The sequence below is a fragment of the Oncorhynchus nerka genome, linkage group LG27, assembly GCF_034236695.1.
Source record: "Oncorhynchus nerka isolate Pitt River linkage group LG27, Oner_Uvic_2.0, whole genome shotgun sequence".
NCBI classification, from domain to species: Eukaryota; Metazoa; Chordata; class Actinopteri; order Salmoniformes; family Salmonidae; genus Oncorhynchus; species Oncorhynchus nerka.
In genome coordinates this window covers 47,973,190-47,998,111 of record NC_088422.1, presented here as the reverse complement: position 1 = coordinate 47,998,111, position 24,922 = coordinate 47,973,190, and the positions used below count along the sequence as shown (strand labels likewise).

The window sequence follows — 24,922 nt, the reverse complement described above, 5'->3', positions numbered from 1 at the left end:
CCGGAGGACACTTTGGCCGACAACCCAATGAGGGTGCAGAACGCCTTCCAGAACTGGGACGAAAACTGAGGACCCTGGACAGAGACCATGTCCACTGACAGTCCATGCATCCATGAGCTTGGCCATCTCTTTGGCAGAGGGTAGTTTGGGGAGAGGAATGAGGTGGGCAGGTTTGGAAAACTGATCCACTTCGGTCAGGATGTCGGTGTTGCCATCAGATGGGGAAGACCTGTGGCAAAGTCCAGGGAGATGTGTGACCAGGTATGGTGCGGGAAAGGCAGAGCTTGGAGGAGACCAGCAGGAGCTTGGTGAGGAGTCTTGTTCTGTGCACACACCGTGCGAGCTGCGACGAATCCGGACACGTCAGGAACCATAGTAGGCCATCAAAAGCGCTGTCGCACAAAAGCCAGGGTCCGACGGGCGCCAGGTGGAAGCCAAGCCAGGACCGCGGAGTGGACGGCGTCATCAACAAACATCCGGTTATCAGGCCACCCCCCCGGGGTTCGGTTGGGAATGCTGCACTATACGGACCTGCTTCTCTATTCCCCAGCTGAATGCAGTTGCCAGGCATGAAGTGGGAAGGATGTTCTCGGGTTCCGTGGTCAGTATGAACCGGATGGGAGCTGTGGTAAAGCGATGTTTGAGGTCCCGGAACGACCGGTCAGCAGTTGGAGACCACGTGAAAGGAACCTTGGGCTAGGTGAGGGCTGACAGGGGGGAAGCCAGGGTGCTGTAACCCCGCATTAAAGCGGCAATAGAAGTTGACGAACCCCAGGAAACGTTGTTGCTGCACCCTGGATGTAGGCTGAGACCAATCCATCACTGCGCTCATCTTCCCGGGATTCATCTGGACACTCCCAGCAGAGATGATGTAACCCAGAATGGGGATGGTGGAGCGATGAAACTTGCACTTCTCCGCCTTCACAAACAACTGATTCTCCAGAAGGCATCGAAGGACCTGCAGGACGTGGAGCCCGTGTTCTTGAGGGGAGTGGGAGAAGACGAGTATGTCATCAATGTAGATGAATATGAACCAGTTCAACATGTTGCATTCACCAGAGCCTGGGTATCCGGGTGTCAATGCACGGGCGCAGGGTCCTGTCCTTTTTCTCCACGAAGAAGAGGAAGAGGGATGGATAAATCCAGCAGCTAGGAAGTCCCCAATGTAGGTATCTATAGCCTTGGTCTCTGGTCCCAACAGAGAGTACAGATGTCCCCAGGGCAGCGTGGTGCTAGGGAGAAGGTCAATCCCACAGTCATAGGGTCGGTGCGGCGGAAGCGACTAGCTGAACACCTACCGGAGGTCCTGGTACTGGCAGAGAGGTCAGGGGCACCTTCCGAGCCCCCAGGAAGACATCCCGGGGCAGGTTGTGCTGACTTCAGTCAATGGGCATGGCAGAATGGGCTCCAGCCCATGATGGCACCAGTAGACCAGTTAATGAGGGGATTGTCTCGTTGGAGCCAGGAGAATCCCAATACCACGGGAATCAGAGGGGACTTGATAAGCAGGAACTGGATAGTCTTGCTGTGCTTCCCGACATCCGTAGGTTGATGGGAGTGGTGTTGTGAGTGACTCGGCCTATAGAGCATCCGTCCAGCGCTCTAACGTCCATGGGAATGGAAAAGGGCTGAGTGGGGATGTTCAGCTTGGACAACAGGATAGCGTCCAAGAAGCACTCGCCGGCCCCAGAGTCAGTGACAACCTGAAGAGATTTGGACTGTTCTCTCCACAGCAGAATGGCATGAAAAGGGGTGCGATCAGGTGAAGCAGGAGCCTTCTCCATATGGCCCACCAGAGTACTTGCGCCTACCAGTGAACCTGGTTTTTCTATAGGACAAGAAGACACAAAATGACCAAGATTCCCGCAATACAGACAACTCTTGGTGTCGATCCTGTATTGCCGTTCCGCTGGCGACGCCCCAGCTCTACCTAGTGGCATAGGCTCAGGAAGCGGTGACTTGGCCATCTTCGGCAGCCCTCAGGGCAGGTCAGGAATCCTCGGGTTCTCTCGGCAAAGAGAGCATCGGGAGCTTCCGGGATGACTAGGAGACAAGGTGGGATCCCTGGTCGTGCGAGTGAAATCCAAATTCCTTTCCATCCATCGTTCCCATAATCGGCCATCGATATGGATGGTCAAAGTGATGAGGGAATCGAGCTCCGTAGGTACTGCAAGCTCATACTTGTCCTCTTCCGAGACGCTGTGCAGGAACATATCGAACAGTGCCTCTTGATTCCAAGCACTCTCCGCTGCCAACGTGTGGAAATCCACCACATAATCAGCTACACTGGGAGTCCTTCCGGGCGGCCTCTCGCCCAGAGAACGGGGCATCAAAGACCTCCCACAAAACCCTCCAAACTAGCGCATCTGACCGACTGTTGTTCCCCCACGGCAGTAGCCCAGGTAGGCTATCTTGGTGCGATCCGAGAGGAAGGAGGAGGGCTGAAGCTCGAAGATTGAGCACACTGAGCTAGGAATGCCCGACAGGTGTACGGCTCTCCAATTAAGTGTCCCGGAGGAGGTAAGCGGGGCTCTCGAGAAGGTGGAGTGACCGAAGAGACGGCGCTGCTAGCAGCTGAGTCGCTGAGTGGGGTTACCACTGTAGTAGGCGGCCTTCCAGACAACCCGTGGAATTGCTCCAGCAAACTGTCCAATGCCCCGTCATGGCATTCAGCCAACATTTGAACCCCATCCACAAGGCCACGAAGCAATTCCTCGTGCATACCGATGGTGGCTCCCTGGGTGAAGATGGCATTGCACAGTCTGCTGGGTCAGTCATTACCATTTTCTACATTGTAGAATAACAGTGAAATTATCTAGTAACAAATTACCATCGTTATGTTTGGAGGAAAAAGGGGGAGACTTGCAAGCCGAAGAACACCATCCCAGCTGTGGAGCACGGTGCAGCAGCATCATGCTGTGGGGGTGCTTTGCTGATGGAGGGACTGGTGCACTTCAGAAATAGATGGCGTCATGAGGCAGGGAAATTATGTGGATATGTTGAAGCAACATCACAAGACATCAGTCAGGAAGTTAAAGCTTGGTCGCAAATGGGTCTTCCCAATGGACAATGACCCCAAGCATACTTCCAAAGCTGCGGCAAAATGGCTTAAGGACAACGAAGTCAAGGTATTTGAGTGGCCATCATAAAGCCTGACCTCAATTCTATAGAAAATTTGTGGGCAGAACTGAAAAAGCATGTGCGAGCAAGGTGGCCTACAAACCTGACTCCGTTACACCAGCTCTGTCAGGAGGAAATGGCCAAAATTCACCCAACTTATTGTGGAAGGCTGCATGAAATGTTTGACCAAGTTAAGCAATGCTGCCAAATACTAATTGAGTGTATGCAAACATCTGACCCACTGGGAATGTGATAAAATAAATAAAAGCTGAAATAAATAATTCTCTCTACTATTATTCCAACATTTCACATTCTTAAAATAAATGGATGATCCTAACTGACCTAAGACAGGGAATTTGTACTAGGATTGAATGTCAGGAATTGTGAAAAACTGAGTTTAAATGTATTTGGCTAAGGTGTGAACTTCCAACTTCGACTGTATATGCTGAGCACTTGTTGGCTGCTTTTCCTTCACTCTGCAGTCCAACCCATCCCAAACCATCTCAATTGAGTTGAGGTCAGATGATTGTGGATGCCAGGTCATCTGATGCAGCACTCCATCACTCTCCTTGGTCAAATAACCCTTACACAGCCTGGAGGTTTTGGATCATTGTCCTGTTTGAAAACAAAAGGATAGTCCCACTAAGTGCAAACTAAATGGGATGGCGTATCTCTGCAGAATGCTGTGGTACCCATGTTGGTTAAGTGTGCCTTGAATTCTAAATAAATCACAGATAGTGCCACCAGCAAAGCACCCCCACACCATCACACCTCCTCCATGCTTCATAGTGGGAACCACACATGAGGAGATCATCCGTTCACCTACTCTGCATCTCACAAAGACATGGCGGTTGGAACCAAAAACCTAAATTCTCAAGTATAACGATTTCCACGGGTCTAATGTCCATTGCTCGTGTCTCTTGTTATTGGTGTCCTTTAGTAGTGGTTTCTTTGTAGTAATTTGACCATGAAGGCCTCTACTCAGTCTCCTCTGAACAGTTTATGTTGAGATGTGTCTTTTATTTGAACTCTGTTAAGCATTTATTTGGGCTGCAATTTCCGAGGTGCAGTTAACTCTTATGAACTTATCCTCTGCAGCAGAGGTAACTCTGGGTCTTCCTCTGGGTCTTCCTTTCTGTGGTGGTCCTCATGAGAGCCAGTTTCATCATAGCGCTTGATGGTTTTTGCGACTGCACTTGAAGAAACCTTTGAAGATCTCGATATTTTCTGTATTGACTGACCTTCATGTCTTAAAGTAATAATGGACTGTTGTTTCTATTTGCTTATTTGAGCTGTTCTTGCCATAATATGGATTTGGTCTTTTACCAAATAGGGCTATCTTCTGTATACCCCCCTGCCTTGTCGCAACACAACTGATTGGCTCAAATCCATTAAGAAGGATAGAAATTCCACAAATTAACTTTTAACAAGGCACACCTGAAATGCATTCCATGTGACTACCTCATGTAGCTGGTTGAGAGAATGCCAAGAGTGTGCAAAGCTGTCATCAAGTTACTAGATGATTCCATATGGGCTACGGAGTGGTGCAGCAGTCTAAGGCACTTCATCTCAGTGCTTGTGGCGTCACTACAGACACAATGGTTTGATTCCAGGCTGTATCACACCCGGCCATGATGGGGAGTCCCATAAGGCGACGCACAATGGGCCCAGCGTGGTCCAGACCTGCTTATTTAAATAAAGGCAAGTCAGTTAAGAACAAATTCTTATCTACAATGACTGCTGACACCGGCCAAATACGGACGACGCTGTGCCAATTGTGCGCCACACTATGGGACTCCCAATCACGGCCGGTTGCAATACAGCCTGGAATAATTTTTTTAATATGTGTTAAAAAATAAATAAAAACCCTGGAATGAGTAGGCGTGCCCAAACCTTTGACCGGTACATGACGTCAGACATAATCGAGGTCAAACTTGACTGTCAATATATATTATCACAAGTCCTGATATCAGAAGACCTGATATCAGATAAACTCTCCGATACATTTCATCTGATTAAACAAATACCAGTCTCACAAAATCAAGTGTTATGGGAACCTAAAACAGTTATGCTACTGCAACGTTTTCACATATATAATGTTTACAGAACTTAATACAACAACGTACTGTTTGGGTTTACAGTGTGTTAATAAATGTCTTGTGCTGACAGCTATGGCATTGATATTAGTAATATACTGTAAATGTACACCGAATGTACAAAACTTTAGGAACACCTTCCTAATATTGAGTTGCATCTCCTTTTGCTCTCAGAACTGCCTCAATTCGTCGGGACATGGACTGTACAAGGTGTCGAATGCATTCCATATGGATGTTGGCCCATGTTAATTCCAATGCTTCCCACAGTTGTTTCAAGTTGGCTGGATGTTCTTTGGGTGGTGGACCATTCTTGATAGACACGGGGAACTGTTAAGCGTGAAAACCTAGCAGCATTGCAGTTCTTGACACACTGAAACCGATGCGCCTGGCACTTACTACCATACCCCATTCCAAGGCACTTAAATATGAAATATTTTGTCTTGCCCATTCACCCTCTGAATGGAACACATACACAATCCATGTCTCTATTGTCTCAAGGCTTAAAAATCTTTGTTTAACCTGTCTCCTTCCCTTCATCTACACTGATTGAAGTGTATTTAACAGGTGACATAAATAAGGGATCATAGTTTTCACCTGGATTCAACTGGTCAGTCTACATATCTTAATTAGCCCTATCAGATTACAGTAAAGCATATTATAGATTTGAGTAAATATCGTAGTAAAAGGTTATAGTAAAAAGTCCACTCACAACTCTTGAGAATTCTCTTCTGCATAACACATGTAACACTGTTATAACACTGTAATACTTCATGGTCTCATTAGAATGTCAAAATAGTGGCATTTAACCATTGTAACGAGAGCTGTCACAGAAGTCCCTGACACCAATCTCGGTGCCCATGTACCAGCCACCGAAGGGGTGCTTCTAAATGTTTAGAAATGCTTACAAATGCTTTATAAAATGATCATAATACCTCCAAGATGTTGTAGCGAGAGCTGTCACAGAAGTCCCTGACTACCAGCTCTGTGTCCATGTACCAGCCACTGAAGAGACAGGTGGTGAATTCCAGCCCCCACACCTCTAGCAGCATGCTAGATACAGCAGGCAGGCTGTCCCACTTCAGATTCAAGTCCATGAACCAATCATACTTGTGTGCCGAAGCATGGAAGGACAAAGAGATGCACTCTAATGAATAACAGTCAAGGTTTGGAAGAGAGATGGTGAATGTGACATAACTTGACTAATTGATTCAAATAAATTGGCTAACACCTGGTCAGTCTGTCATGGAAAGAGTTCCTAATATGTTGTACACTCAGTGTATAGACTGTATATATACTGAACAGAATAAAAATGCAACATGTAAAGTGTTGGTCCCATTTTCATGACCTGAAATAAAAGATCCCAGAAATGTTCCATACTCACAAAAAGCTTATTTCTCGCAAATTATGTTCACAAATTTGTTTACATCCCTGTTAGTGAGCATTTTTCCACTCAGTGTATATCGTCTTAAATTGTATGTAACCAGGACAAAGAGCATATTTCTCTACGCAAGCCTGGGCAAACACTGGATCATATATTTATTTTGATACAGGTAAAAAACAATGGCACATTTAATCTACGGCAAAGTTTATTTGTAACGTGGTATTCAACCTTTTTAGATGTTTTATTCATCTCTGTATTTAATCAATCAGCAAGTTAAGCCAATTAAGAGATATAGCACCTTCTAAATGGTTTTGCCACCTTCTCTAAAGGTCTTGCCCCTCCTGAGAGGCAGCATCTGAACTTTTCAATAGAATAGGTGTCTGCTCTGCTGCAGAGCTAACTGTTTAAACAGCTAACACCAGCAAACAGATGGAGCCAGGGACCTCAGGTGGATGTATAAACAATGGGATCGGGATTAGCCGGGCTAGCCATGAGGTGAAAAATGTATCTGGAGGCTTTCAATAACTCAACCCCGTACCTGCAATAATACATTGGATAAACGTGAAAAACAGCTGCAGTAAAATGTAATTATACTCCACCCTATAAATTGTTTGTCACATTGTAATCTGTTGTAATCCCCTGTCCCTGTAGCGGATGGGTTTCCATTTTGTTTGCGCCATAAACATTTAAAAAAAGATTTCCCAAAGCCTTGGCAACATCTTATGTACACAATACCAACACATTGTCATCATTCATCCTCACATTTTGTTTTTGTTTTCCTCACACAAAATATTTGTCAAAAGGAGTCAGGTTTTTTTTTGTCCAGACTTGCCTATACATCCCTATTCTGAAACCCCACTACATCAATGCAACAGCAAATCACATTCACTACACTGCATATCATTAACAATGAGTTTTAAGAGTGAACACAGAATTACAAAAGCTTGAGCATTTGTAATTAGATTAGAAAAAAGTTGCAACTAACATTTCCCTTGTGCATTCAATTCTAGATTTATTCATAGTCAAATCGGGTTTTGTATCTTTTCAATTCCCACTTGCAAATGTTATCGATGATGTAATCACACAGAGCTATATTTCATTTACCAGCTTACACTGACTTAACACAAATATAATATTATACATGATTCTTTTAAATATGTGCTGTTGAATATTGGCTCCTGTGAAAGAAAGAGTAGCAACCAGAGAAGATTTATCCTACAGTAGATCTAGCTATCATCTACTGTATCTACAGAGATATATTCCCTAAACTACATGTTTTATGATCAGTCATTTCACATTATCACTTGACAAGTGTCATTTTTTACGTGACTGGACGATGATCTACAACACAGATGAATGATGGGATTCAGTCCCTAATAAGGAAATGGGTTTTGAAGCTTGTTCCAGATGTGGGGGAAGTATTTTAAAGCTGGACCTGCTCAGTATGCTTTAGATTTGTTTAAAGTAGAATGGAAAAGCAAACAAGTCGGCTCCCAAGTGGCACAGCAGTCTAGGGCACTGCATCTCAGTGCTAGAGGCATCATTTTTATTTGATTTATTTCACCTTTATTTAACCAGGTAGGCAAGTTGAGAACAAGTTCTCATTTACAATTGCGACCTGGCCAAGATAAAGCAAAGCAGTTCGACACATACAACGACACAGAGTTACACATGGAGTAAAACAAACATACAGTCAATAATACAGTATAAACAAGTCTATATAAGATGTGAGCAAATGAGGTGAGATAAGGGAGGTAAAGGCAAAAAAAGGCCATGGTGGCAAAGTAAATACAATATAGCAAGTAAAACACTGGAATGGTAGATTTGCAGTGGAAGAATGTGAAAAGTAGAAATAAAAATAATGGGGTGCAAAGGAGCAAAATAAATAAATTAATTAATTAAATACAGTAGGGAAAGAGGTAGTTGTTTGGGCTAAATTATAGGTGGGCTATGTACAGGTGCAGTAATCTGTGAGCTGCTCTGACAGTTGGTGCTTAAAGCTAGTGAGGGAGATAAGTGTTTCCAGTTTCAGAGATTTTTGTAGTTCGTTCCAGTCATTGGCAGCAGAGAACTGGAAGGAGAGGCGTCCAAAGAAAGAACTGGTTTTGGGGGTGACTAGAGAGATATACCTGCTGGAGCGCGTGCTACAGGTGGGAGATGCTATGGTGACCAGCGAGCTGAGATAAGGGGGGACTTTACCTAGCAGGGTCTTGTAGATAACATGGAGCCAGTGGGTTTGGCGACGAGTATGAAGCGAGGGCCAGCCAACGTGAGTGTACAGGTCGCAATGGTGGGTAGTATATGGGGATTTGGTGACAAAACGGATTGCACTGTGATAGACTGCATCCAATTTGTTGAGTAGGGTATTGGAGGCTATTTTGTAAAGGACATCGCCGAAGTCGAGGATTGGTAGGATGGTCAGTTTTACAAGGGTATGTTTGTCAGTATGAGTGAAGGATGCTTTGTTGCGAAATAGGAAGCCAAATCTATAGATTTAACTTTGGATTGGAGATGTTTGATATGGGTCTGGAAGGAGAGTTTACAGTCTAACCAGACACCTAAGTATTTGTAGTTGTCCACGTATTCTAAGTCAGAGCCGTCCAGAGTAGTGATGTTGGACAGGCGGGCAGGTGCAGGTAGCGATCGGTTGAAGAGCATGCATTTAGTTTTACTTGTATTTAAGAGCAATTGGAGGCCACGGAAGGAGAGTTGTATGGCATTGAAGCTTGCCTGGAGGGTTGTTAACACAGTGTCCAAAGAAGGGCCAGAAGTATACAGAATGGTGTCGTCTGCGTAGAGGTGGATCAGAGACTCACCAGCAGCAAGAGCGACATCATTGATGTATACAGAGAAGAGAGTCGGTCCAAGAATTGAACCCTGTGGCACCCCCATAGAGACTGCCAGAGGTCCGGAAAGCAGACCCTCCGATTTGACACACTGAACTCTATCAGAGAAGTAGTTGGTGAACCAGGCGAGGCAATCATTTGAGAAACCAAGGCTGTCGAGTCTGCCGATGAGGATGTGGTGGTTGACAGAGTCGAAAGCCTTGGCCAGATCAATGAATACGGCTGCACAGTAATGTTTCTTATCGATGGCGGTTAAGATATCGTTTAGGACCTTGAGCGTGGCTGAGGTGCACCCATGACCAGCTCTGAAACCAGATTGCATAGCAGAGAAGGTATGGTGAGATTCGAAATGGTCGGTAATCTGTTTGTTGACTTGGCTTTCGAAGACCTTAGAAAGGCATGGTAGGATAGATATAGGTCTGTAGCAGTTTGGGTCAAGAGTGTCCCCCCCTTTGAAGAGGGGGATGACCGCAGCTGCTTTCCAATCTTTGGGAATCTCAGACGATACAAAAGAGAGGTTGAACAGGCTAGTAATAGGGGTGGCAACAATTTCGGCAGATCATTTTAGAAAGAAAGGGTCCAGATTGTCTAGCCCGGCTCATTTGTAGGGGTCCAGATTTTGCAGCTCTTTCAGAACATCAGCTGAACGGATTTGGGAGAAGGAGAAATGGGGAAGGCTTGGGCGAGTTGCTGTGGAGGGTGCAGTGCTGTTGACCGGGGTAGGAGTAGCCAGGTGGAAAGCATGGCCAGCCGTAGAAAAATGCTTATTGAAATTCTCAATTATGGTGGATTTATCAGTAGTGACAGTGTTTCCTATCTTCAGTGCAGTGGGCAGCTGGGAGCAGGTGTTCTTATTCTCCAAGGACTTTACAGTGTCCCAGAACTTTTTTGAGTTAGTGTTGCAGGAAGCAAATTTCTGCTTGAAAAAGCTAGCCATGGCTTTTCTAACTGCCTGTGTATAATGGTTTCTAGCTTCCCTGAACAGCTGCATATCACGGGGGCTGTTCGATGCTAATGCAGAACGCCATAGGATGTTTTTGTGTTGGTTAAGGGCAGTCAGGTCTGGGGAGAACCAAGGGCTATATCTGTTCCTGGTTCTACATTTCTTGAATGGGGCATGCTTATTTAAGATGGTTAGGAAGGCATTTAAAAAAAATATCCAGGCATCCTCTACTGACGGGATGAGATCAATATCCTTCCAGGATACCCCGGCCAGGTCGATTCGAAAGGCCTGCTCGCTCGCTGAAGTGTTTCAGGGAGCGTTTGACAGTGATGAGTGGAGGTCATTTGACCGCCGACCCATTACGGATGCAGGCAATGAGGCAGTGATCGCTGAGATCTTGGTTGAAGACAGCAGAGGTGTATTTAGAGGGCAAGTTGGTTAGGACGATATCTATGAGGGTGCCCGTGTTTAAGGCTTTGGGGAGGTACCTGGTAGGTTCATTGATAATTTGTGTGAGATTGAGGGCATCAAGCTTAGATTGTAGGATGGCTGGGGTGTTAAGCATGTTCCAGTTTAGGTCGCCTAGCAGCACAAGCTCTGAAGATAGATGGGGGGAAATCAGTTCACATATGGTGTCCAGAGCACAGCTAGGGGCAGAGGGTGGTCTATAGCAGGCGGCAACGGTGAGAGACTTGTTTTTAGAGAGGTGGATTTTTAAAAGTAGAAGTTCAAATTGTTTGGGTACAGACCTGGATAGTAGGACAGAACTCTGCAGGCTATCTTTGCAGTAGATTGCAACACCGCCCCCTTTGGCAGTTCTATCTTGTCTGAAAATGTTGTATTTTGGGATTAAAATGTCAGAAATTTTGGTGGTCTTCCTAAGCAGACACAGCTAGAACATCCGGGTTGGCAGAGTGTGCTAAAGCAGTGAATAGAACAAACTTAGGGAGGAGGCTTCTAATGTTAACATGCATGAAACCAAGGCTATTACGGTTACAGAAGTCATCAAAAGAGAGGGCCTGGGGAATAGGAGTGGAGCTAGGCACTGCAGGGCCTGGATTCATCTCTACATCGCCAGAGGAACAGAGGAGGAGTAGGATAAGGGTACGGCTAAAAGCAATAAGAATTGGTCGTCTAGAACGTCTGGAACAGAGAGTAAAAGGAGGTTTCTGGGGGCGATAAAATAGCTTCAAGGTAGAATGTACAGACAAAGGTATGGTAGGATGTGAATACAGTTGAGGTAAACCTAGGTATTCAGTGATGAAGAGAGAGATATTGTCTCTAGAAACATCATTGAAACCAGGAGATGTCATCGCATGTGTGGGTGGTGGAACTAATAGGTTGGATAAGGTATAGTGAGCAGGACTAGAGGCTCTACAGTGAAATAAGCCAATAAACACTAACCAGAACAGCAATGGACAAGGCATATTGACATTAAGGAGAGGCATGCTTAGTCGAGTGATCAAAAGGGTCCAGTGAGTAGAGAGGTTGGTTGGGGTCACGGCGATTTAGACAGCTAGCCGGGCCATCGGTAGCAAGCTAGCATAGGATGGAGGTCTGTTATTAGCCACCTCGTGCGTTTCCGTCGGTAGGATTAGTGGGGTTCTGTGTGGTAGAGGGGATGAATCCAAATCACACAACAACAAAAAACAATAGATATAGTTATAGAGGCCCAAGAAAAAATAAAATAAAATAAAATAAATAAATAAATTGTCCGATAGGTCTATTCAGATAGCAGCCGATAAGACAGCTAACGGTTAGCGGACCGCAGATGGGCGTTCAGGTAACGTCGCGACGGAGGAGCCAGCCGGATAAGTCATTCGGGTAGATAATGTCGGTAGTCCAGTCGTGAAGGCCCGGTGGGGCTCCGCGTTGGCAGTAAAACGGGTCCGGATAGGTGAATGTAGCCCAGGAGTGATTGATGGAACTCTTCAGCTGGCTAGCTCCGGAATAATTGATGTTTGCTCCGGAATCGACGAAAGCCGATAGTCACACGGATAGCAGCTAGCTAGCTGCGAGATCCAGGTATGAATGTCCAGAGTTAGCGGTTGAAATCCAGGGACATGGAGAGAAAAATAGGTCCGGTATATTTTGTTCCGAGCTGTACAAAACTGGCGATAGATTTTCGAGCTAAAGGATAGCTGATGACCACAAACCGTGGTTAGCTGAATACTAACGATTAGCCAGTAAAGAAGCTAACTAGCTTCTGGCTAGCTTCTGGATTAGCTTCTGATTAGCTTCTGGTTAGCTTCTATGGAGGATTACAGATTTGAGGTAAATAATACTTTATTTTTATAAATATAAATTGGTGAGGCGGGTTGCAGGAGAGTGTTTTGAAGATGAGTTTATGGAAAATAAAAAAAATATATACGTAAAAAGTTGTAAATATATATATATATATATACGGGACACGACAAGACGAGGGCAAAAGTCGTCTGAACTGCTATGCCATCTTGGAATCGTTTCGTTATCATTACAGACCCTGGTTCAATTCCAGGCTGTATCACAGCCGGCTGTGACTGGGAGTCCCATAGGGTGGCACACTACGGCCCAGCATCGTCCGGGTTAGAGTTTGGCCGAGGTAGGCAGTCATTGTAAATAACAATGTGTTCTTAACTGACATGCGTAGTTAAATAAATTAAATAATGTGTCTGTCAGATATTTTTGTCCCGAAGCAACCACTTATATATGGCCTAACTAAAGCCATGCTTTTTGGACTTATTTGAGGCACTTACCGGTATTTCCAGCATTCCAGCATTATGCACTAGGTTTACTGCAGGTAGAGAATCCAAAGAAACTACACAAGCTGTTTCCAATCAATCAATGTCTTGTTGTGGGTGTTTGGTAGGGGGATCGCCTGTGCCAGGGGAGGAGTAGCTCTGCTAATCTTAATTGCACAAAGCCTATTATTTGGCAGGGAATACTATTTATAGATCAGTGACTCGACACCTCACCTTTCTCAAGATTATCCTCTTTAACGGACACAGAAGATGTAGCAACAACTGGGTAAATTAGGGGTAGTTAAATGGGAGAATCAATTATCAAATCAAATCAAATGTTATTTGTCACATACACATGGTTAGCAGATGTTAATGCGAGTGTAGCGAAATGCTTGTGCTTCTAGTTCCGACAATGTAGTAATAATAAAATAAAATAAAAACACGGACGTATATTGTAGCGATTTTGGGGCTACCCCTGACCGGCACTCAAAACCGGATCCAGCGGCTGTCAAGCCAACCTCTTGAAAGGGCACGGATTAATTACCAGGGCCCGGTTTCCCAAAAGCATATTATGAACTTAGCCTTTGCTACAATATACAGTGCATTTGGAAAGTATTCAGACCCCTTCACCTTTTTCCACATTGTTCCATGTTTTTCCTAATCAATTTACACACAATACCACATAATGACAAAGCAAAAATACTTTAAAAAACATTTTTGCAACAACAAAATCCATAAATACCTTATTTACATATGTATTCAGACACACCCCTGTCTATATAAGGTCGCACAGTTGACAGTGCATATCAGAGAAAAAACAAGAAATGAAGTTGAAGGACACAGGATTGTGTGGAGGCACAGATCTGGGGGAAGGGTACCAAAATATTTCTGCAGCATTGAAGGTCCTCAAGCACACAGTGGCCTCCATCATTCTCAAATGGAAGAAGTTTGGAACCACCAAGACTCTTCTTAGAGCTAGCCACCCGACCAAACTGAGCAATCGGAGGGGAAGGCATCTAAAGGACTCTCAGACCATGAGAACAAGATTCTCTGGTCTGATGAAACCAAGATTGAACTATTTGGCCTGAATGCCAAGTGTTACGTCTGGAGGAAACCTGGCTCCATCCCTACGGTGAAGCATGGTGGTGGCAGCATCATGCTGTGGGGATGTTTTTCAGCATCAGGGACTGGGAGACTAGTCAGAATCGAGGGAACGATGAACAGAGCAAAGTACAGAGAGATCCTTGATGAAAACCTGCTCCAGAGCGCTCAGGACCTCAGACTGAGACGAAGGTTCACATTCCAACAAGTCAACGACATTAAGCACACAGCCAAAACAACACAGGAGTGGCTTCGGGGCAAGTCTCTGAATGTCCTTGAGATGCCCAGCCAGAGCCCGGACTTGAACCCGATCTAACATCTCTGGAAATACTTTTAAATAGTTGTGCAGCAACGCTCCCCATCCAACCTGACAGAGCTTGAGAGGATCTGCAGAGAAGAATGGGAGAACCTCCCTAAATACAGGTGTGCCAAGCTTGTAGTGTCATACCCAAGAAGACTTGAGTCTGTAATCGCTGCCAAAGGTGCTTCAACAAAGCACTGAGTCTGAATACCTATGTAAATGTTTTTCCTTTGTCATTTTGGGGTATTGTGTGTAGACTGATGAGAAAAAAGTTAATCCATTTTAGAATAAGGCTATAGTGTCACAAAATGTGGAAGAAGTCAATGGGTCTGAATACTTTCTGAATGCACTGTACTTCCATGGTTTCATTGACTCTCCCCTTCAAAGAGCGGCTGAACTCACCAATTCTGCTGATCAAAATGAGATTTGAGTCTTGTTGATGTGGGTGTGATTTGTTCGCTTTATCATACCCTGGCAATTATTGTTGTTTGTCCCTCTTGAGTCACGGTAGCAACAACTTAGCCACTACTACTTTCTCAAAATAGTCAGAGTTAATAAAAAAAGAAATAAAGAAATCTGTAACTACTTTTGATGTTTTTGAAAAAGAGGTTAATGTCACACAATTTCTCAATTAATAAAATTTGCATAAGAAAGTCAGTGCGTTGCAGACAGTATTGAGTCAGCTGCTGCTGGCTGTGCTCAGGACTGATTTCTAAGAATGTCTACAAGCAGTCGTCCTGTCCCCTTTGCAGAAAGGTGTCAGGGAAAATGTGTGGAATAAAAAGCATACTGTTAAGTTCCAAGAAATGTTCCATACCAACAAAAAGCTGATATCTCAATAGTGTGCACAAATTTGTGTACATCCCTGTTAGTGAGCATTTCTTATCCACCTGACAGGTGTGGCACATCAAAAAGCTAAACAGCATGATCACATGATGATTACACAGGTGCACTTTGTGCTGGGGACAGTAAAAGGCCACTGTGCAGTTTTGTCACACAACAAAATGCTACAGATGTCTGCAGTTTTGAGAAAGTTTGCAATTGGCAGGCTGACTGCAGCAATACCCACAATATCCTCTGTTGCCAGAGAATGTAATGTCCATTTCTCTACCATAAGCTGCCTCCATTGTCCTTTTAGAGAATTTGGCAGTATGTCCAACCAGCCTCACAACCGCAGACCATGTGTAACCACGCCAGCCTATGAAGCAGCTGAATAATCTCTGTACAAACTTCCAGAAACTGTATCAGGGAAGCTCATCTGCATGCTTGTCGTCCTCACCAGGGTCTTGACCTGACTGCAGTTCAGCGTCATAACCGACTTCAGTGGACAAATGCTCACCTTCGATTGCCACTGGCATGCTGGAGAAGTGTACTCTTCAGGAATGAATGCTGGTTTCAACTGTACCAGGCAGATGGCAGATAGTGTGTATGGTGTCGTTTGGGCAAGTGGTGGGGTAATGGTATGGGCAGGAATAAGCTACGAACAATGAACACAATTGCATTTTATCAATGTAGGGCCTGTGGCCCATTGTCGTGCCATGCAGCCACCGGCATCCCATCATGTTTCAGCATGATAATGCACGGCTCAATGTCGCAAGGATCTGTACACAACTGCAGAGGCAAAAAATGTCCCAGTCCTTCCATTGCCTGCATACTCACCAGACATGTCACACATTGAGCACACATTGGCCACAATCAACAGCCTGGTCAACTCTATGCAAATTAGATGTGTTGCAATGCATGAGGCAAATGGTGGTCACACCAGATACTGATCCACATCTCAACATTCTTTTTAAGGTATCTGAATTTCCAGTCGTGAAATCCATGGATTAGGGCTGTAAACTGTAACTCAGTAAAATCTTTAAAATTGTTGCCTGTTGCGTTTCTATGTTCGTTCCGTGTACAATATTTTCTTTAGGAATGTAGTGAAGTTAAAATTATCAATGAAATATAAATTGTAAAGTACAGATACCCCAAAAAACAACTAAAGTAGTACTTTACAGTATTTATACGTAAGTACTCTCCACCACTGTTGTCAATGAAGCTAGCTAGTAGTAGCTCGCAGGCACAATGAACAGACAGACCATATTAGCTAAATCAGCTTTCAAGTTACTGGAGAGTGGCGATGTGTGTGTTTTGGTGATGTTTCGCATTTACAGCTTTCTCACTATCTCTTACCAGAGTGTGCATCTGTTACGCAGTGTTTTATATGGAATCATATCACAAAACAAGTTGTGGAGGGACAGAAAATGCTCTGTGTCGGTTTTGAATTATTTTGGAATATTGACAAGTGGCAGTGTAGATGCAAGCGTGCATCGTCTCAATTGTCAATATGACCAAAACAGTGGCAGACTTGAGTAATCACTGTCAAACACATCAATTGCGTTGTCTTATGTAAACATGTCCGAGGCCCGAGGTGCTGTGTAATGGTTAGGTCTGTCTCACTGTTTGAAGGGTGTTATGATTGGATAGAACTTAATTAGCACAGCTTCATGAAGGGTTTCCCTAGGTGATACAATCCCGTGTTAGTGGGTAAGTGACATGATTGTAATCCAAACCCAACCCTCATGTAAGTCGTGAGTTACACAAATCTCACAAAACTGTTTTGAAATATACTGACTTTGGCTCAATCCCAACAGTTTGCAGTTTGAAATGTAACAGTCACATTTCCTTCACATGTTTCCTGCAATTTCTATGGGATTAATGATTAACAAGTGGAAGCAATAAAAAAATGAAAACCCCTATTCTGAACTAATATTTGTCAGGATTTGGCCAGGGTTGTTCCGGTTTTGGTCACTAGATGCCCCCATTGTGCTTTTTGACCCTTTTGTTTTCCCTTGTTCCCAGTTATTATTTGCACCTGTGCCTCGTTTCCCTTGACCCTTGATTGTATTTAAACCCTTAGTTTTCCTCAGTTCTTTGCTCTTGTGGTACTCTGTTTTTGTTCTTGTTTTTTAATTTTTTTTTTTTTTATCTTTTGAGGCTTTTTTCTGCTGTACCTACCACCTTGTGGATTTACCTTTTTGTCTTGGAGGATTACCTTTGTTCTCTTGGAATTACTTTTGACGTTGTGGATTTATATTTTTGCCTGAACATTCCTTTTACTTTATTAAAACACTGTCTCAAGTACTGCTGTGTCTGCCTCATCTTCTGGGTGCTGCTGACTATTCGTGGCTCAGTTTGCTAAGGGACTATGTCTCACACCAGAGACCCGGGTCCTGACAGTATTTATACCAAATGTTTTAAGGTCTATACACAGATCGGCTACAAAGCAACCCATCCATAGGAATACGGGTATTTTTTTATCCTCTACTACACAATAAGCAATACAAGCTGCATTGCAAGACAAATATCTTCAATCTCTAACGTTAACGTTACTTCAATAACGAACTATGACAAGTCGGACTTAGAATTTATTTTTTTGAAGGAGCAAGTCAAGTTTACAAAATTGTTCATTCAATTTCCAGTAACATTAAATGCGTTAGCTGAATTCTTTACTTCCACGGGGTTCACAAGATGATAGCCTTGCTTTCTGGTTTGCTCAGGAGTTCCTAAAATATTAAACAAGACAAATTACAATTCGTATAACTGTGAACCGCACACATAGAAAGCTAAATGCAATGTTAGAAAGATTTTTGCCAATTAACTTCATGACAATTTTTTTTTGTCTCTACAGCTAACATATTCCTGTTAACTGTAAATGTTTTGCATGATTTGTTATAAAGTTAATTCCTTACATTTGCGTCAATCCTAGTATTTTTCTCATCCATTACTCTTCAAGCAACTCTCCAGGGTTGGGTTACAGAACATCATTCTCGATTAGCTTTGTTTCGAGGGCCAACTAGACGGCTGTAAAGGCACTACGCCTCACTCAAAGTTTAATTGGATACCATTACGACTCGATGACCAAAATTATAATACTTACATTTTTTATAAATTTGAGCACTGGAATAAATGTCGTGACTGATATCGATGCGAAATAGGCCGTTTACAACCCCAAAAATTGTGCAACTTACAAGTCGGTTGGAGAGCATCAACTTGAGCAAAGTTGATGTGTAGAATCAATAAAAGTACTATTCACGGCCAAATAATAGGCCTTGTGCAATTAAGATCCACCCACCAAACACACACAACCATACATTAATTGATTTATTTATTTTCTTAGGCGCACAGAACAGGTAGGCTGGTTTCATATACTCCTTCATATGTGTCTTCTCTGCAGAGATCCGCGAGGCATTCAAGGTGTTTGACCGTGATGGGAATGGCTTTATTTCCAAGCAGGAGCTAGGCATGGCCATGAGATCCCTGGGATACATGCCCAACGAGGTGGAGCTGGAGGTCATCATACAGAGACTGGACATGGACGGTGAGACACGCGCACACACACACACCAATGAAAACACTCAGGGCACACACACAGGCACCCACATGGGTATGCATACACGCATTCATGTGTGCTCGCAAACCCACTAGCATAACAGATGTCTTCGCCCCACTGTCATCAACAGGTGATGGTCAGGTGGATTTCGAGGAGTTTGTCACTCTCCTCGGACCCAAGCTGACAGCAGCCGGAATGCCTGACAAGTTCCACGGAACCGACTTTGACTCCGTGTTCTGGAAGGTAAGTAATCGTTACCCGCATCTCTCCTGCTGATTACCACTGACAAGCTGAAGCAGTCTTCTGGGTGATCAGGATGCTTCGCTATAGCTGTCATCTATCTATCAAATTATTTATTATTTATCGCGTTTATCTAAGTCTTTGTGACTTGGAACAAAGACAAATGTAATTGCCAGATTTGGTTGGATGGTTAATAGGACAGTGCCATCCCTTTCCTACGCTTATTATCAAATGAAGTGAAATCTATGTAGATGTAATCAGGCATTGATTCTGTGACAGTTTCCCAGATAATTACCCTCCCATATTGACAGTAATAGGAGTCACCAAGTATTTAGAGACCGATTCAGGCTTCCCTTGACAATGTCTATGCCTAAGCAGTGTTTTTGTGTTCAATCTAGAACAAACACACACGTTGTAATGCGTGTATGGAAGTGTATGTTCCCAAGTCAAGACAGTCATTCAATATGTCACACCCATCAATGGGCAGTGTTGTGCTGTTCACTCCATTGGGGTGAAAAACATAAAATCATCCTTGAAACAGTATCTCCACCATAGTGACAACAGCTTGTGATTGTCTGTGCGTGTGTGCTTGTGTCCAGACTGACATGCAGAAGCTGACGGTGGAGGAGCTGAAGAGGCTGCTGTACGATACGTTCTGCGACCACCTGACCATGAAGGACATCGAGAACATCATCAAGACCGAGGAGAGCCATATAGAGAACGCAGGGGCCTGCCAGGTGGATATAGACAGTAAGGGATCTTATAGTACACACTTTGTAGTAGACACTTTATAGTTCACACTTTATAGTTCACTCAGAGCATGCGTCTCAGGTGGATATAGTTCACACTGTATGATACGCACTTTAACATGCGTCTCTGGTGGATATAGATCATAAGAGACTTCTTGTACACACTATAATACACTGTGTATACATTTTTTTTTTTTGAGACAGGCATATAGATTAACTGAGAGGGAGTAACAGGTGAGAGATATGGAAAGTTGACGTGGTAGGAAAATGCATAGCCTGGAGGTAGCTGCGTTATATATACAGTAGCTCTTTTCCTCTAAAATACCTTCCTTGCCCTCTTGCCTCCCTTCCCTGTCAAGCAGCTAGTCCAACGCAGCAAGTCAAGCAGACGTGTGTACGCAAGAGCCTGATATGTGCTTTCGCCATTGCTTTCATCATCAGTGTCATGCTTATCGCAGCCAATCAGGTGCTGCGGAGCGGCATGAAGTAGACGGGGACACCTATGGCCTCCTGACCCTCTGAAAGAGACTAATGTAAGACACCTGGACAAATGACTGAGGAAAAACTTCTAAACAACAACCACAAACACAACCATGACCAGAACAACAACAATGACAAAAACAACAACAGACGATCAAACCACCATTAAAATAAACTGAAAGGAAAAGAATACATGGCTCTCATCCAATTGACTTCATGGGCATATTTCCCAACTTGCTCCTTAAACTCCTTTCTGAATGGAACCCATTGAGCCCCTACTATGTGGGCCTGGAGGATGACCATCATCTGTGCATGAAGTGCATGGATTTAACCAGTCGTCTCTTGAAACATTTGTAGAAGTTATTATAAGTGTATATCCATAGAACTGTGTAACAAACATAGGTGTGTTTTAAATCACGTATGGCCAACTGTGACTTTCACTTTTGTTAATGGGGTTGGGGTCGGAGGTCAAGGTGTCAGGTTAAGGACCAAAGTTCAGTGGTCAAGGGAGGGAATGGAGAATTTGTTTTTCTGTACTGTGTACCAAATAATATTTAATGATAGGAATACTTCACAGTTCTGCATGAACATAAGGGCTGTTTAGTAGACTACATGCTCGTATTGTAAAAGTAGTTTGTTGGGGAACTGTTCTTATCGACGTACTGTGGACTATTAACTTCACTGAGCATCCCATGACGATCATCATAGTATATCTTACTGCCAATGAAAAACAGCTCAGACGTGATGGATTGTATTAGCATATCACTGAGAAATCCTAAAGAATGTTATTGATATTTGTTGTATGTGCATAGCCTAGTGCAGGTTGCTAAGTGGGTAGAGCTTTTTGCCAGTAACCGAACGGTTGCTGGATCAAATCCCCGAGCCGACAACGTACAAATCTGTCATTCTGCCCCTGAACAAGGCAGTTAACCCTTCTGTTCTCCGGTAGGCTGTCATTGTAAATAAGAATTTGCTCTTAACACATTTGTTTTTATTAACATATAAAGAAGAGGGTTGTTAGCTCTGTATAAGATGAATGATGGAATATATTTTGTGCTCCTTGGTCAGTCCTATTTACATGGCTATATTGAGCAATAAATCATATACAGTACATACATATCACATGTGATATCACAGGCCAGACATGATCTATATAGTCCTTTAGGCTCATCTATAGGGCAGCCCTGCACTGGAGAATCAAAGCAGGAGCAATTACCTTCAATCTGATTCTGTCCCATGGTAGGTTCTTGTTGTCCTTGGGATGCAAAGCCTGGACGTCTATGAGATAAAAGAAACAAACAAATAAAGGACCTAAACAGTTATTCTGAAACTACCAGGAAGATTAACAAGACAGGCTAAGTGGGTGGGGAGCTTATATTCATGAGCTCACCTTGACTGACAGCTTTTTGAAAGCTCTATGTCAAGCAACTTGGATGTTTTGAGAAGTGTTGCAGTAAAATCATCTCAAGCACATTTGGTGATACACAAAGCAACTCAAACAACGTTAAAATTGCATCAATTCTATATATATTTTTTTATACATCTCCTGTTTGGAATGTCTCTTGTGATGAGGTTTACAGCAGCACTGACGAATTCGTTGGCTTTTGTTCCATGCTGGCTGAAGACCTAGCTAACCAGTAATGAACACCAGACACGGATGAATGGGGTAACATATACAGTAAGTAGCTTTGCCATAGATGAAGAGGGTAAACTTTTAATTATATTTACTATCACCCTACAGTCAAAATTTAGCACCAGTAGAGTAGCTATCTAGCTATATGCACCACGCCTCTCTGCAAACACATATTTTATATTGGTTACAGGGCAGAACGTATGTAGGTAAGATAACATCATGTTACAATTGGTGTAATAAAATGAGAGTTAAAGGGATGTCACCTTGTACCCTTAATAATGATTCCAAGTGTTTAACATGGGGGAGGGGACCAGTAACTTTATGATAAAACTTTGTCAATGTAGAAGCAACAGTCATTTTTCATGGTCATCATAGTTTGATGACCAAAGTTTCCTTCAGATATTTCATGAAAAACTTGATTAAGACTGTTCATGACCATTAAGGCACTACTGAAACATCAGGTTTCTATCCTCTTTGATTCTGGAACTATACCGCAGCTATGCTGAACATCACATGGCCCGTGAAGCTCTGCAATAAAGCACTACTCCATGCCTGTGTAACATTTACGCTATCCCAGTGGTCTTTAAAGTGTTCTGCATGTTTGCCAATGTTGCCATTGAATGACGTCCATGAATACTGAGAGAATCTGTATACATCTGTAAGATACAAATCTCAACCAAAGCTATGAAAGTAAATCACTGTATGTAGTTAAAGGTCTCTTACAAACCACAAGATAATGAACATTTAATAGCTCATCATTAGGGCCTAGATTCAATCAGTTCCAGCGCTAACCATCTGACAACTGCATAGCAGTTTCATTGTTTTGTTGAGGTGATGTCTAGGTGTGATAGATGCCTTGTTTAGGTGATGTAACAGTGCTGGAGCTATTAAATTGGTGAGCCGCTGCTCTTGTCGTCATTGTCACGCTTGACGTTTTACTGCACTGTTAGGAGCTAGCAACAAAAGCATTTTGCTGTACCCACCATAACATCTGCTAAACTGTGTACGCGACCAATAAACTTTGATTTGATACCACACCCATCCTTAAACTCCCACCTGTGTTATAAGTTCAGAATGAGAAAATGTAGCCAAAATAGAAAAAATGACACTCAAATTGAAAATCATTGAAGTAAATAATGAGGATTTATACAAAGAAAAATATACATTACCGCTCAAAAGTTTGGGGTCATTTAGAAATGTCCTTGTTTTTGAAAGTAAAGCAAATTTTTTGTCCATTAAAATAACATCAAATTGATCAGAAATACAGTGTAGACATTGTTAATGTTGTAAATGACTATTGTAGCTGGAAATGGCAGATTCTTTATGGAATATCTACATAGGTGTGCAGAGGCCCATTATCAGCAACCATCACTCCTATGTTCCAATGGCACGTTGTGTTAGCTAATCCAAGTTTATAATTTTAAAAGGCTAATTGTGCCCCGGGGCCTCCCACTCCTCTTTCTATTCTGGTTAGAGCCAGTTTGCGCTGTTCTCTGAAGGGAGTAGTACACTGCGTTGTGAAATTTCTTGCATGGAATAGCCTTCGTTTCTCAGAACAAGATGAGACTGATGAGTTTCAGAAGAAAGGTCTTTGTTTCTGGCTATTTTTAGCCTGTAATCAAACTCCAGATACACAACTAGTCTAAAGAAGGCCAGTTTTATTGCTTCTTTAATCAGCACCACAGTTTTCAGCTGTGCTAACATAATTGCAAAAGGGTTTTCTAATGATCAATTAGCCTTTTATAATGATACATTTGGATTAGCTAACACAACGTGCCATTGGAACACAGGAGTGATGGTTGCTGATAGTGGGCCTCTGTACACCTATGTAGATATTCCATTTAAAAAATCTGCCGTTTCCAGCTACAATAGTCATTTACAACATTAACAATGTCTACACTGTATTTCTGATCAATTTTATGTTATTTTAACAGATGAAAAATGTGTTTTTCTTTCAAAACAAAGGACATTTCTAAGTGACCCCAAACTTTTGAACCCTAGTGTATATAAATGCAACATGCAACAATCTCATTGATTTTACTGAGTTACAGTTCATATGAGGAAATCAGTCAATTGAAATAAATAAATTAGGCCCTAATCAATGGATTTCACATGACTTGGAATAAAGATATGCATCTGTTGGCCACAAATACCTCAAAGAAATGGGCCTTAGGATCTCGTCACGTTTTTTTTGTGCATTCAAATTGCCATCGATAAAATGCAATTGTATTCGTTGTCCGTAGCTTATTCCTGCCACAACCATGACTCCACCGTCACCAATGCGGCACTGTGTTCACAACGTAGGCATCAGCAAACCGCTCGCCCACAAGACGTCATAAAAAATATAAGAAATACACGTGGTCTGCAGTTCTGAGGCCGGTTGGATGTACTGCCAAATTCTCTAAAACAATGTTGGAGGCAGTTTATGGTAGATACATGAACATTAAATTCTCTGGCAACAGCTCTGGTGGACATTCCTGCAAATTGCACTCTCCAAATTACATTCCTGCCAATTGCATGCCTCTTTAAAACTTGAGACATCTGTAGAATTGTATTGTGGATGACAAAACTGCACATTTTAGAGTGGCCTTTTATTGTGCACCTGTGTAATGATCATGTTTAATCAGCTTCTTGATATGCCACACCTGTCATGTGGATGGATTATCTTGGCAAAGGAGAAATGCTCACTAACTGGGATGTAAACCAATTTGTGCACAATTCTTTTTTTTATTAAGCTTTTTGTGCACATGGAACATTTCTGGGATATTTTATTTCAGTTCATGAAACACAGGACCAACACTTTACATGTTGCGTTTATATTTTTGTACAGTTTACATCAGCCAAATCAAGGTGTAGATTACAACACACATTCAAGTGTTTGAACTTGTTACAGGGCTGCATGGGATTATTACTGCCAGCAGCATTCCACACTGA

The 24,922-nt window shown here is 43.0% G+C and overlaps 1 protein-coding gene across 1 annotated transcript in view; it reads left to right on the top strand.

Moving 5' to 3' along the window:
• The window catches only part of LOC115112498 (calcium-binding protein 7-like), a 70,497-nt gene extending 50,132 nt beyond the window's left edge, over positions 1-20,365 (top strand). The window contains exons 2-5 of the mRNA XM_065011273.1: positions 18,731-18,874; positions 19,017-19,129; positions 19,726-19,876; positions 20,235-20,365. Of these exons, the coding sequence (XP_064867345.1) occupies positions 18,731-18,874; positions 19,017-19,129; positions 19,726-19,876; positions 20,235-20,365 (539 nt within the window). The remainder of the gene's footprint in view (positions 1-18,730; positions 18,875-19,016; positions 19,130-19,725; positions 19,877-20,234) is intronic.
• Positions 20,366-24,922: the final 4,557 nt, after the last annotated feature.